The sequence below is a fragment of the Xenopus laevis genome, chromosome 6S (assembly GCF_017654675.1).
Source record: "Xenopus laevis strain J_2021 chromosome 6S, Xenopus_laevis_v10.1, whole genome shotgun sequence".
NCBI lineage: Eukaryota > Metazoa > Chordata > Amphibia > Anura > Pipidae > Xenopus > Xenopus laevis.
Window position 1 is genome coordinate 46,669,556 of NC_054382.1, and position 14,752 is coordinate 46,684,307.

Sequence of the window (14,752 nt, forward strand, 5' to 3'; positions counted from 1 at the left end):
CATAATGGTTTTAGTGCAAAAAATAAAACATTTTCAGTGTTTCTAAGAAGTTATATCCACCTTTTTTTTTACAATTTTGCTCAATTTCACATTTTCAGTGCAAGGAGAATTGTGCAAGGAGAATTGTGCAAATAAAGCACAATAAGAAGACATCCATTTTCTCCTAGCTCTTTATCTGTATTGCCGGAGTACTGTGGGCTCTGAGTGTGTGCTTCTGGGAGATATCTGAATCTGTGGAGTGTATTGGTGTGCTTGATCCTGGTACTGCTATAGGTGAGATTTAGGAAAGCTTTAGGGCAAAGACTTTTGGGATGATTAGCAGCAATTGATCGATATATCGCAAACTGCCCGTCAAATGTGGCAACTTGCGCATTAACCTATTGTTATTTAGTCGCCACAATCACGTTTTTGTGGCAACCAATCATACCTTTTTTTTTCCCTTACTGGCACATGCAGGGGTAGCTCTTTTCTTTAGTCAGATAACAGTCTGGTGGTTTGCATGCAAAATCTACACCAGATAGGGTTGCCAGTGGCTAAACCCGAACAAAGGGGGTGGGGCAGATAGCATTGGGGGTGGAGCAGTAATGTTCAGGTGGGCATGATGACATCAGAGATGATGTCGTGGAGTTATGATGCCTGGTCAGGGTTATTGCATCACTTACTGTATATGCAACTGGCTGTATTTCTGTCCAGTTTTCGCAATGTTTTAAATGGGACAGAAAGTTTTGAATGGACAGCTCTTTCACAAACTGAGACTTCCAGTTGAAACCCAGACTGCTGGAAACCCTACTCCTATCTATTCTGCGCGATAAGTAAGACCAATCAGGTATGGGATCAGGTACAGTATACAGAAATCCAGAAAGCTTTCTACAGTTATCCAGAAAGCTTTGAAATACAGCAATGCTCATTTAGAAAAAAATATTTCTTATTTTGATTGATTTGCTTATTTCTGTTTCTGTAATAGCAAGAAATGAACTGCACTTGATAATAACTAAGCCATGTCAAGGTGAGTATCTTGGTATTTATATATGGCCAGATTATTGTTTGGTTTTCACAAGGCTGAAAACCAAACAGAAAGTTGAGTCCCGAACAGGCCTTAGAAAAACTGAACTGTTCGGGTCAAAACCGAACAGGTGCCAAACCTAACACCAGACCTCTTGGCTTTCTCTTAGATCTAAGAATATTTTTCCAACTTCACTGCTTTATGGGCTCCTCAAACATTAACACTGTACAGGTCTACAGGAAAAAGTTTGGTTTTCATATACCATAAGATACATAGGGTGTGTGCATCTACTCATGGCCAACAATTTGCCTTTTCTAATTTTACAAAGCTGTAGCCCTTTGAATCCCATCAGTATAGGTTAGCACTTTCTACCTTTCTGAATCTATTCAAATCATTAAAAATTACCACTATGAAGATTTTCATTCATCCAAGTCATGGTATATCTAATATAAGTAATTCTATTCTAACAACTGAACTGTAGAACTGAAGATGAGTACTGAAACATCTTCAATGATTACTCAGCATGTGTAGTTGTTTTAGAATGTTATATTAGACATTAAAAATTACATTACTATGCAATTAGCTGAACCAAAAGGTGAGAAATCAGACTTCGCACACATTCATTACATTTGACAGTTTTATTAGGAAATATGACCAGTTTCAGAAAAGCCCACTTTACAGTCTGTTCTTTTCTGAAATTACTACCCATGCTCCGTTGTGCAGTCCTGTCACCATGCTACCAGCTGACATTGCATGTGTGATGGAATCTGGACAGGCCTCAAGCTAATTTGGATGTTGATTTTAGTGCTCAGAGTTAGTTCATGGAGACTGTAACTAAGGAAACCAGTAACTAAATATTCTCTGGTCTGCAAAAGACAAAAACTGCTCCCAATTTTAATAGAGATTCTTTGTTTGTTGTGAAAGCTTTCTTATATATTATTTTTGTTTGAACAGTTACAATGGTCATGAATATGGCTTAGGTTCCTTTAGGGCAAGTGAAGATGATTAGGTAAAAAAGTCAAACCTCCGCACTTCTTATCTAAATTAAGAAACCGGCGGGATCGATTCGGATTACTGAAATCTCCCGTAGTTGCCTCTTAGATATCTGCTGTTTTCTCTTTTTAAAACATGGACTTGGTTGCAAATAATTTTTGCATCCAATATACTCATTTAAAAGATATATGAAAGAGTCCCACTGTATTGTTTGTGATAAAATGATAGTTTTAACTGCCTATTGAATAGAACAACCTATATTTAGGTGCCTTAACTATTCACATCTCTCAAGTAAATGCAAAGCATCAGATATATTCACAAATTTATTGCTGTAAGGGACACATGGTTCCCTGAGCCAACTTGTATAATGTAGTTCATTCACCGCACACCTGTCATTTAGCCATAGACTGCACTGGTGGTGTAGGCTTACCATTTGGCTGTATAGGTCCTTGAAGGACAGTAGAATTTTGACCAGAGCCACATACACTTACAGTTGTATTCAAAATAATAGCAGTCCGACATCACTAACCTGACCAATCACTGTTTTTGGTAGAAATTATATTTAACATGACAAATAATTTACTAGTAGGTGTAGTAGAGTAATAGAAAGCCAACAGACCCAACAGTCATCACATGCATACTGCTTAATCTGTATAATTGAATCATAAACTTGTTCAAAATAATAGCAATTCAATTAGTGAGGTCATTTATCTGTGAACTAAACAGGTGCCAATTGCTGCCCTTATTTATGGAAAGAAGGCAGCAAATGTTGTGCATGCTGGGTATAGTGCATTTCTCTCTGAGAAATCTGAGTAAAATGGGTTGTTCCAGACATTGTTCAGAAGAACAGCGTACTTTGATTAAAAATGGAATTGGAGTGCAAAAAGAAGTGCAGAAAACAATAGGCTGCTCAGCTAAAATGATCTCAAATGCTTTAAAATGGCAACCAAAACCTGAAAGACGTGGAAAAAAAAACAACTACCATTTGAATGGATAGATGAAAAGCCAAAATGGCACGCCAATGATCAGCTCCAGGAAGATTCAAGAAGGTCTAAAGTTACCTGTGAGTACCATTACAATTAGAAGACGCCTATGTGAAGCCAAGCTATCGGCAAGAAGCCCCCCCCATTGTTGAAAAAAAGACATGCTGAAGAGGTTACAATTTGCCAAAGAACACATGGGACTGGCCTAAAGAGAAATGGCGCAACATTTTGTGGACTGGTGAAAGCAAGATTGCTCTTTTTGGGTTAAGGGGCCACAGACCGTTTGTCAGACAACCCCCAAACACTTAATTTGAAGCCACAGTACACTGTGTAGACTTGGGGATGTTTCTCATGCTATAGTGTTGGGCCTATTTATCGCATACCATGGTTCATGGATCAGTTTTAATATATCAACATACTTGAAGAGGTTATGTTGCCTTATGCCGAAAAGGAAATGCCCTTGAAATGAGTGTTTTAACAAGACAACGACCCCAACCACCAGTAAATAAGCAACATCTTGGTACCAGGCCAACAAAATTGGAATTCTAGAGTGGCCAGTCCAATCCCTGGACCTTAATCCAATAGAAAACTTGTGGGGTGACATCAAAAATGCTGTTTCTGAGGCAAAACCAAGAAATGCAGAAGAATTGTGGAATGTAACGGGTGGACTCTGTAACAGAAGTTGGTGGACTCCATGCAACACAGATGTGCAGCAGTTCTCAGAATCACTGGTTGTACAACTAAATATTAGTTCAGTGATTCAAAGGAAAGCAAAATCTTGAAACATTTTTCAGTTTATACAGTGAATGTTTAAATTTGTAAGAGAGAATGCAGACACTACTATATTTTCCATTTTATTCACTTTCTGTAAAGGAATAATACAAATTTGATACATTTTGCTTCATGTTTTGAATTGGAATAAAATGTGCAAGGTTCCCAATGCATTTGCTTGTATGGAAATAAGTTATTATAAGCATTTTGAGCTTTTTTTTTTTTTTTTTAAAACAAACTATACCCCCAAAACGAACACTCAAGCAACAGATAGTTTACATCATAATAAGTGGCATATTAAAGAATCTTACCAAACTGTGACCTAACAAGTATGGTTTGTTGGTATGTTTGTGTGAACAGTGAATCGTACCATCCCAGGGGGGCGGCCCTTATTTTTTAAAATGCCATTTTCTATTTATGATTACCCAATGACACATACTTCTAGAAAAGTATATTATTATGAAAATGGTTTATTTACATGATTCAGGGTATTACATATGAGAAGTTTTATGTGATATCTTTTTATAGAGACCTACATTGTTTGGGGGGTATAGTTTTCCTTTAATCACACTGCTATTATTCTGAATACAACTGTATATGCAGTTGGGGAGCTCATCCCATTTATTCAACCACCAAAGTATCAGCGTTTTGGGGGATACACCCTCCTTTTGTCTGGATACATCCGGTATCCTGACGAAGGGAGGGTGTATCCCCCCCCCCACCTGAAACGTTGATTCTTTGGTGGTTGAATAAATGGAGTGAGTTCCCTGAGCCAACTAAAATTTAGTGTTGGACATATTTAATGGTTTAGAAATTTATCTTTTTTATTAACATACAACTATACTATTTTCACTAACCGTATGCTTAGTAACTCAGGATTTAGCATCCTTGTAAGTGTAGACTTTACTCAAAACCTCTTACTTTATTGCCAAGATATGCCCCTCATATCTCAAGCAATTAATAAAACACTCATCCATGCCCTCATCAGATCTTGCCCAGTTTGTAGCAACATTCCTCCAAGTAATGTTGGACTGCTGAAATATTGCTCATAACTCAATGACTATTTGACACCCAACTGCTGCATAAAGACAGAATGAGAGAGGGATAGTGAAGATAAACTTGATTATTTCAGAAATTATGCAGGATATTTAATTGATTGTATTTAGAAAGTTTCTTATTTCAGTATGCTGAAGCTTATATTAATTAATAACATCTACTAACATGGCAACACTGTAATTATAAAGAATAATGTCCCCCCACTGTAATACACAAATATTTTAAGGACTAATGATTTGTTTGTTTCCAGTTTGTCAGTTGCCATGACAGCACTGCTGTTAATATTTACGGAGAGATTACCTATTCTGTCATTCTCCTCGTTCCTCTTTCCATACATGAGGCACCTCAGGAACTGCTGCTGGGTTATATTTAACCCAGCCTTCATCTGTGATTAATGTTTGGATGGTGGCACTGCCTGATAAAGAAATAAAAGATTATAAATATAGTAGGTCTGCAGTGGTGCCACTACTTTTAATCAAATATTTAATACAAATATTTCTGTATTTTCTGCCCAACCTGCTAATTATTGCCTATAATCTGGACAGCTGTCAATAGGTTGGTTTCACTGAATAGCTATTTATTTCTGATCTAGACAGTGAAAATATTGATTGGATAAAAATATTTCTTATTCTTTATAGGACAGTGCAACTCCAATGATTGTAATTGCTGACTTGGGCCCCTTGTCAGCACTCCTCCTCTTTAAAAGGACATGCAGCCCTCTGTTGCTTCTGCAAGGAGCACAGTTGCCATAAGTGTTTTTTCCTATGCAGTTCGCCCCTTGGTGAGCTCTCTTGCTGCTTTGCAACGTAGTCCTCACTTCATCTTGCTTGTGAAGCAGCTCAACTGTGGATCTCGTCCCCCAATAGCTTCTTGTTGCACCTGGGTCTCACATAACCCTGGACACATGTCCACCTTAAACGGAAATTCTAGACCAATTCTCTACATTATATACCATGTTCTGCTCCTTTTAGGAATCGGACACTCCATGAATCATCCCGTGAATCACACAACACTGAAATGTTATGAAAGTGTTATTAAAGCCTGAATTAAAAATCACTGTATGCTTAATAATAGGTCTCATCTTAAATTGTATCTTACTATTCTGTTCAGTGATTTTTGAGTAGTTTTTTTACTGTTAATAACCTAGGCTTTTATCTCCGAGACTGGGGTTCTGTGGGCTCACTTGCCCCAACCCTATCCCCCCCCACCCACGCAGGCCTTCAATACCACCTCTGCACATGCCAAGTTCACCACTCCAGTTGCACCCCTGGGTGACAGGTAGTAGGGCGAGGTTGTAGGACTAGCCTGGGAGAACCAGGACCCGGCAAGGCTCACCAGGATTTTTTCCTTTGGCCAGCCCAACACATGGGTTATACTCTGCATTACATCCTGGGGATATGCCTGATATTAGCAGTTAAACAGTGCTGATATTTAAAAAAAAAACACGAAAAAAAGAAGTTATATAAATTGCAAATTTTCTTCTAGAGGCACTCTGAGCAGGGAAAAAAGGTGAAATTTCGATTTGGTGAGGCTAACAATAATGTCTTTTTACTTGCGAACTTACAGTATATGTGACTACAGAGAAATTGTCCTTTGTTTTTATGTGGCTCCACGTCCCTAAAACTTTTTTTTTTTTTTATATTTAGATTTAGGTTGCCTTTGAGTGTTGAATGATTATGCCTTATTTGGACTGCTTATCTTGACCCATATGTGATTTCTGTTATTGTGAAATATGTATGCAGTTTTAGTAGTCTAGTAAAAAGTTATGCTTTAAGTTAATGTTTAATATATTATGTCCTATTCTTGGCAACGTATGACTATGTCTTCCAGTTTTATTTATTTAGGCTTAACATTTTTGTTACTTTCTATTGCTTATGTCTTTTTTTTTTTTAATCACTTTTTTGCATCCCATCCAGTCAATGAAACCACTACCTGATTAAAAAGGTATATTCCAAACTGGAGAGCTACTGAACAAAAAGTGAAGTAGTTCAAAAACCACAAAAAAGACTAATTGCAAATTGTTAATTTAAAAGCTGGACTACCCCTTTAAACCAAAATGAGTGCTGGGTTTGTGAATGCTTTAAGTCTTATTTTGCTTTTCTTTTGTTGCAGTTTTATGTGCTGAAAGAGTGGGCCAGATGACTAAAACATATAGTGATATAGATGCTGTCACACGTCTGCTTGAAGAGGTAAGTTGATTCCTGAATTTCTGAAAATGAAAAAATATAAAAATGAATTTAATGCAACTGGCAAAAAAATAGGACTTTTCCCAGTGTCCTTGTTGCCAGGGACATGATTTTGTTTAGAAAAGGTATAAGTAAAGTTGACTTATTCGTAAGGAAGCAACAAAAAGCTTTACTCAATCCTTCCTATGTGGGTGCAAGGGTGTATTTATATTAAAAAAATTGGAAAATCTTGAGGAATGATAAAGAAGTAGGGAAAATCTTTAGAGATACGCCACAATTTTCCTACAGGCGAGGGAAATCAATAGGCCAAACTGTCTCCAAAAAAATTTTAAAAATTTTTTTAGAAAAACCGAAAACAACTGGCCTGCTAGCACCCTTGAGAATGGGCACCTTTGAGTGCATTAAATGTGCACATTGCACGGGCATTATCAAGGGTGATAGTATAGCACATCCTACCAAAGGAACCCCGATCAAGATTAAAGGCCACTTCACTTGTAATAGTTCTAATGTAATATACCTAATCAAATGCCCATGTGGGCTTCCTTATGTCGGGCAAACGTCAAGGTGTATAAAAACTCGCCTGAATGAGCATAAAAGCAATATAAGAAATTATAATCCCGAAAAAGAAAAATTAAAAAATGGAGATTCAAGTAAATTTGCAACAGAGTTATCCGTGGCCAAACATTTTTATTATGCTAAGCATACTGTTGCCCAAATAAGATGGACCATATTAGAACAGATCAAGTTGCCAAGAGGGGGCAATGTTAACAAACAACTACTACAGAGGGAGGCCTTTTGGATTAACAAAATAGATTCGCTTTCCCCTAGGGGACTTAATGAAAGTTTTGGCCTTAGATGCTTTTTATAGATCTTTTTACATTTTATATATATTGTATATGACTTTTGTAACATTGTTTTTAATATGTTTTGTAACATTACACTTTTTCAGATAAGAAAGCAGACTGTGATATTTGATCCGTATAATTTACACACAGATTGACCACTATCTCTTGGGACTTTTGATTTGGATAAATACTGAAAGGGTTAATAAGTCACATGATGGATTAATTGCTTGTTTCCGTCTGGGGGTTGAATGTTTAAATTGCACTATGTTCACTGTTTCTGTATTGCACCTGAGGAAGGGGTTGTGTCCCCGAAAGCTTGTGTACTCAATAAATCTGCAAATGACTTAAGGCATTGCCTGCTTATTCTGGTGTGCTCCTTCCCACTTTGGACATACATTCGCTGTAACAATTGGCGTGGAAGCAGCCAGGGATACGGATGCACCCAGCAAGAAAGTAAGTGGTGTGCGGCAAAAAAAACTTTTTCCGTATTTATATTAAGGCACCCAAGGGCCTGTGCCTAGGGCGTCAGGTTTTGGGGGCGGCGGCCTTCGGGTGCCTATACATCTATTTTATACATTTAACAAAAAAAAATCACCTAGCCTCTTCCACAGATTTCCATAGGAAATGCGGTGGAAGAGTTGGGGGTGAGGGGTTAGGGCGCCGGACTGGTTGGCGGAAGTGATGGCATGCGCACAACGCGTTGACGTCACGCGCCACCTAGGGGGCATGTTTAAGTCCAGTGCCTAGGGCAGCATCGGACCTAAATACTGTCCTGTGTGGGTGATATAACCCACCTTGTGTCTTTTTTTCAAGACTAAGTCTTGCACATGCCTTGTTTCCCCTTTTTCTGCTTCAGCAATGCTGTGTCACATGGTTTGCACACTCATCATTGCTGACCCTGAAAACACCACCTCAATTCACTGATCTGCCAATAGAAAACCAAGAGTTGTGTTTTCTATTTGATGCTAGGTTCCTTATTCAAAAAAGTAGAAATAGATTGGGGTCAGCAGGAGGGGGCATGCTGGCGCATTCTCACAATGAGACAAATTATATCACAACAAAGTGAAATGGTAGCCAGGCCCAGATTTGTGGCGAAGCTACAAAGGCCTGGGCTTAGGGTGGCAGAATAATAGGGGCAGCACAGCGGACCACTAAATCCGGCGCTGATGGTAGCTATAAATGTTAACAAATAGATCGAGCCCTTTGAGTGATAAATAGTAAACAATAGTGTTCCTGGAAAAGTGTTCATCTGTGCAATCTATCTATGTTTGCAGGGCCAGGCAGGCAGCTACCCTCAGTTTTCCTAGCAATATCGCTTGAAATGGTCTTTTTAGTTGATGGACAAATCGTACATTTAAACGATCGTTTTGAGATAATCGTGGTCTCACCATAACGAAAAGATCTTTTAAAAATATTTACATCTATGGCCAGCTTTAAAGTGTGGAGTAGATTGCAGATTATAGTAGTAGTTTGTTCTCTTGATAGATTTGTTTTTTATGCCTATCTCCAGATTTTTAAAAGTTTGCATTCATTCGTATTCCCACACTTTTCGTACTTTTTCTGTTTTGAAATTGCCTTTGACAACTGCGATGTTGAAGTTGAACAGGCTATGGTTGGGTCTGTTAAAATGTTTGCCTGCTGGTGTGTCCTGTCTTTTATTGTTTATGGTAAACCGATGGTGAGTGGTCATTTTTCGGAGGCTTTGTCCATTTTCCCTATCATAAATGCTTCTTGTTGGACACTTTGTGCATATTATTATGTAAACTGCATTGCTGGGTGAGCAAGCATAGTTCCTATGGATATTGTATTCCTCTAGTGTGCCAGCAATTGGCAATTTATCTGAGAGGATGTGTGGGCATGTCTTGCATCTCTTCCTTCCACATGGGTGGGTCTCACCATTGTTGAGTCCCAAGGGTTTGGAGGTTTTGGCCCTTTCTGAACAGATTTGCTTGTAGCGCAGGGCCTGGCTATAGATGATTGTTTTTTTAGTGTGGTCCAGGTGGAAGCTGTCCATACTTAAGGTAGGATGGTGTGTCTGTAGCATTTCTGATATATGATGGTATGTAAGGTGCTGTTTTGAAATTCGACTGGTGGGTTATTTAAGAAAAAAATTGAATATCGAAAACTCGGATGAATTTTACAGAGACAAAAAATCGAATCGAAAACGATTTGAATTCGACCAAACTCAATTCAAGTTTTTTCTCAGAAAAAAACTCTAATGTGAGGAGGCTACAACCCATTGACTTATACATGAATTCAGCAGGTTTTAGGTGACGAATAGGGCTAGAGTTTGATAAATCTCGAAAATCTAATTTGAATTTTTAAAAAACCTTTGAATTGATAAATCTGCACCTTAAATTTAATATAATGGCTAAAAGCTAAAGTTTTTGTTCAGTCTGATATTATGAATAGTATAAATATAGTGATATGGGCTTATGCCAATATATATGCATTACACCATTTTTCTATTTTTGTTTAATTTAAATGCAGTTCTATCAGGTGTACTAAACAAAACAGTATTAACAGGATATTTTACCATATTTTACAGATATTTATATTATTTATTTCCTATGTCCTAGCTTTTTCCACAGTACATTTTTTGTACGTACCTGCTGTCTTGTTTAATTCATATCAGTGCAATTTTTAAGGGTCAGTTTGCTGCAATAGCTTCACAAGAAATTTCATTGCTTAAAAAATTAATGTAAACTTTTATTTTTCGTCTTGGTCTTTTGAAGAAAGAACGAGATCTAGAATTAGCTGCTCGCATTGGCCAGTCTTTGCTGAAGAAGAATAAAGCATTAACTGAAAGGAATGAATATCTTGAGGAACAAGTAGAGCACATCAAAGAAGAGGTAAGATTCCAGTAGCAGGAAATCTAGAACTATTTATGGCACCCTTTATTTAAGGGAACCTAAACTTAAAAAAAATAATGTAAATGAGCAAATTAGTGTAAACCTATTGAGTGGTCATCAGACCGCTACTGCTAGTTAATATTCTATACACCAGTATTTAGTTAAAGGACCAGTAACATCAAAATTTTTTACAAAAAAATTAGTTCGAATAGAACTAAAAAAAAAAAACAAGACAAATTAAAATTTACAATATCAAAGCCTTTATTAAGAAATAACTTACAGAAACTCCACTAACGCTCCTCTTCAGAAAAAGCGACAGGGCGACCATCCATCCTGCGGCACTCAATTTCTCCTCCTGGCTATTCACTGACAGCGTGTTCTCTGCCCCGATCTCCTTTTCCAGCTCTTCTTCATCATCCCCCCAGGAGCAGCAGTAATAAGACGATGTCAGCGGGCTCCCCATTGAAGTGAACCTGCTGGGCGATTGCGATTGGCACTGAGCCTGATTATACGGAGCTGGGCCGATACCTGTGCTGGGCAGACCGGACAGACCGCTGGGGAGACCTGACACATTGTGTGACCCAACCCAGCCTTCTCCTGCCTCATTCCCTGTCTCTCTCATCCCATTCACTGGCTGCGCTAACTTTCGTCCAACCCTGAGCCGGGGACCCCAGCAGGACGGGCTTCTCTCTGTGAGATCAGATCTGATGTTGCCATCATTGCTGTCAGGTCTCCCCAGTACATACCGGTGGGGTTGGGAGACAGGCTCTTTTCATCGCCTCTGCGCTGCTGCTCCCGCCTCCTCTGGCTCCGACCCTGCTGATGCTGGGGGAACTGGTGGCTGACGATGAGGAGTGAGGGAGGAAGAGTGCAGTGCAGGGTACTTGGGCTCCGCATCCTGCATACTGCTGTGAACCTTGCTGAAGGGCTGCTTGCTGCTCAGAGATATCATCATCATGGCTGGGGGATGCGGCTAATGGGGAGAGAAATGTGGCACTGAGTGCCTGAGTCCCCCCAGATTAGAGGTGCAGCCGGGCTTCTCCTGAGTCTTCAAATGTGCAGTGGTTTGTAGCTAGAGATGTGAGGTATGAGGGAAGGAAGAGTGCAGCGCAGGGTACTGCGGATTTTCCGGAGGAAGGACGAGGCTAGATGGTGAATGCTTCCAATGACCTCCTCATCGTCGTTCCCCCAGCATCAGCAGGGTCGGAGCAGGAGGTGGTGGGAACAGCAGCGCAGAGGCGATGAGAAGAGCCTGTCTCCCAACCCCACCGGTATGTACTGGGGAGACCGGACAGCAATGACGGCAACATCAGATCTAATCTCACCGAGAGAAGCCCGTTCTGCTGGGGTCGCCGGCTCAGGGTTGGACGCAGGTTAGCGCAGACTGGAAAGCGCCAGTGAATGGGGGAGAAGCGGCTGGTGAATGGGATGAGAGAGACGGAATGAGGCAAAAGAAGGCTGTGTTGGGTCACACAATGTGTCCGGTCTACCCATTGGTCTGTCCGGTCTCCCCAGCGCAGGTATCTGCCCAGCTCTGTATAATCAGGCTCAGTCCCAAGCGCAATCGCCCAGCTGGTTCACTTCAATGGGGAGCCCGCCGACATCGCCTTCCTACTGCTGCTCCTAGGGGGACAATGAAGAAGAGCTGGAGAAGGAGATCGGGGCAGAGGACACGCTGTCAGTGAATAGCCAGGAGGAGAAATCGAGCACCGCAGGATGGATGGTCGCCCTGTCGCCTTTTTTGAGGAGGAGTGGAAGTGGAGTTTCTGTAAGTTATTTCTTAATCAAGTCTTTGATATTTAAAATTTTCATTTGTCTTGGTGGTTTTTTTTCCGTTCTATTTTAACGAATTTTTTTGTCAAAATTTTTGATGTTATCGGTCCTTTAACACTGTAGTTGCTGACTCTCATTTAAGTACGGATGCACCGAATCCAGGATTCGGTTCGGGATTCGGCCAGGATTCGGCCTTTTTCAGCAGGATTCAGATTCGGCCGAATCCGAATGGGAAGGAAATTACATGACTTTTTGTCACAAAACAAGGAAGTAAAAAATGTTTTCCCGATCCCACCCCTAATCTGCATATGCAAATTAGGGTTCGGTATTCGCACAAATCTTTCGCAAAGGATTCGGGGGTTTGGCCGAATCCAAAATAGTGGATTCGGTGTATCCCTACATTTAAGCAGAAAGCCTGGGATTAGAAATTTAGAAATGCGGTTATCCCCCACCCCTTTAACAGAGCAGCAACAAAATATTTCTAATTTCCATAATTATTTGGCATAAGCTACTGTTAAAAGTAATATAACCTATAATTAATGCAACGTATAGAACAAAGTAAGGCAATCGAAAGCAATTTGCTAATAATTCACATTTAAATAAAATATTTTGCTAGACTATTAAAAAAGACACAATTCCAAAATAATATTATCGCAATTAAAAATGCCCAAAACTGTATACATTATGATACTAAGGGGATAGCAGAGGCCTTCAAAGAAAACTACCAATTACTATATAAAGTACAAAAAAAGAATCCACCCCAACAAAAGGAGGTATTAATGGAGCAGTTTATAAAAGAGGCCAAAGTGAATTCACTAACTGAAGAACAAGCTCTAGAATTGGAGCTATCAATTACAGTAAAAGAAATAGAAGAAGGAATAGACGACCTGAACCTGGGGAAAAGCCCAGGCCCAGATGGTTACACAGCCGCAATTTATAAAACATTTAAAGCTGAATTAATCCCTCTATTATATTCTTATTATAATAGTATATCAGATAAAGAGGGGTTTCATAAACAGGCACAAGAAGCACATATCACTATTATCCCAAAAGTGGATAAAGACCCAAAATCATGTTCTAGCTATAGACCAATATCCTTAATAAATATACATATGAAAATATATGCAAATATATTAGGAAAAAGAATCAAGCAATACGTACCTCAACTTATTCATGAAGATCAAACAGGGTTCATACCTAAAAGAGAAGCAAAAGACAATATTGCTAAAACGATTTCAATAATACAATATGCACATAAACTACAGATTCCCACTTGTTTGATAACGACTGATGCAGAAAAAGCATTTGACAGAATTTCATGGAGATTTTTAGAAAAGACACTGAGAAATTCTGGGATGAAAGATAAAATGAGGGAGAGGATCCTCGCTCTGTATGATAGACCTACAGCTAAAATCAAAATTAATGGTATACTATCACAAAGCGTTCAGATATTCAATGGCACGAGACAGGGGTGCCCACTGTCCCCAACCTTATTTTTATTAGTTATGGAAATATTACTCTCACATATTAGAAATAATCCGGATATAACCGGGTAAAAATAAAGGGAGGTGAATACAAATGTGCAGTTTTTGCCGACGATGCCTTAATGTATGTAACAAATCCTTTAATAACACTTCCAAATCTGATGAAACTATTGAAAACATTTGGGGAATACTCTAATTTTAAAATAAATTACACCAAATCGGAGATATTAAACATTAACTTGGGCGATAATATAATACAACAGATCAAAAAAATTTCCCATTTAAGTGGTCTAACTCAACAATTAAATACTTGCGAGTAAACTTAAGTGGAGAACTATATAGAGCATATGCAGATAGTTATATACCTTTACTTGCCACCCTACGAAAAACAATAGATAATTGGAAAAAAATTACAATTTCTTGGTTTGGCAGAATACAAGCGATAAATGATAATGCCAAAGGCCTTATACCTATTGCAGGTATTACCAGTGGAAATTCCCAACTCCTTCTTTATAACAATTAAGTCAATGTTCTCTAGGTTTATATGGAATGGTAAGAACCCAAGGATAAAATATAACATATTAACAGCTACTAAAGAAAAAGGAGGTTTGAGAGTACCGGATCCCTACATGTATTATATAGCGATACATTTGGTGAGGATATTAAGTTGGATAAGAAAAGGGGGAAAAAAAAGATTGGTGTTGCCTAGAACAGGGATGGGGTAAGTACCCACTAGAAAACGCACTTTGGGAGGAAGGGTGGGCAAAGAAGAAGGAAAGAGATCAACATATACTAGTCACCCCCAC

General features: G+C 39.0%; 1 protein-coding gene across 8 annotated transcripts in view; it reads left to right on the top strand.

Annotated features, from left to right (window-relative positions):
• LOC108719991 (trafficking kinesin-binding protein 1) overlaps positions 1 to 14,752 on the top strand; it is a 132,845-nt gene that overhangs the window by 77,926 nt on the left and 40,167 nt on the right. For all 8 annotated transcript variants that reach the window (XM_018269344.2, XM_041567552.1, XM_041567549.1 and 5 more), the window contains 2 exons: positions 6,919 to 6,995; positions 10,573 to 10,689. In XM_018269344.2, the coding sequence (XP_018124833.1) occupies positions 6,945 to 6,995; positions 10,573 to 10,689 (168 nt within the window). In that variant the 5' untranslated portion in view covers positions 6,919 to 6,944. The remainder of the gene's footprint in view (positions 1 to 6,918; positions 6,996 to 10,572; positions 10,690 to 14,752) is intronic.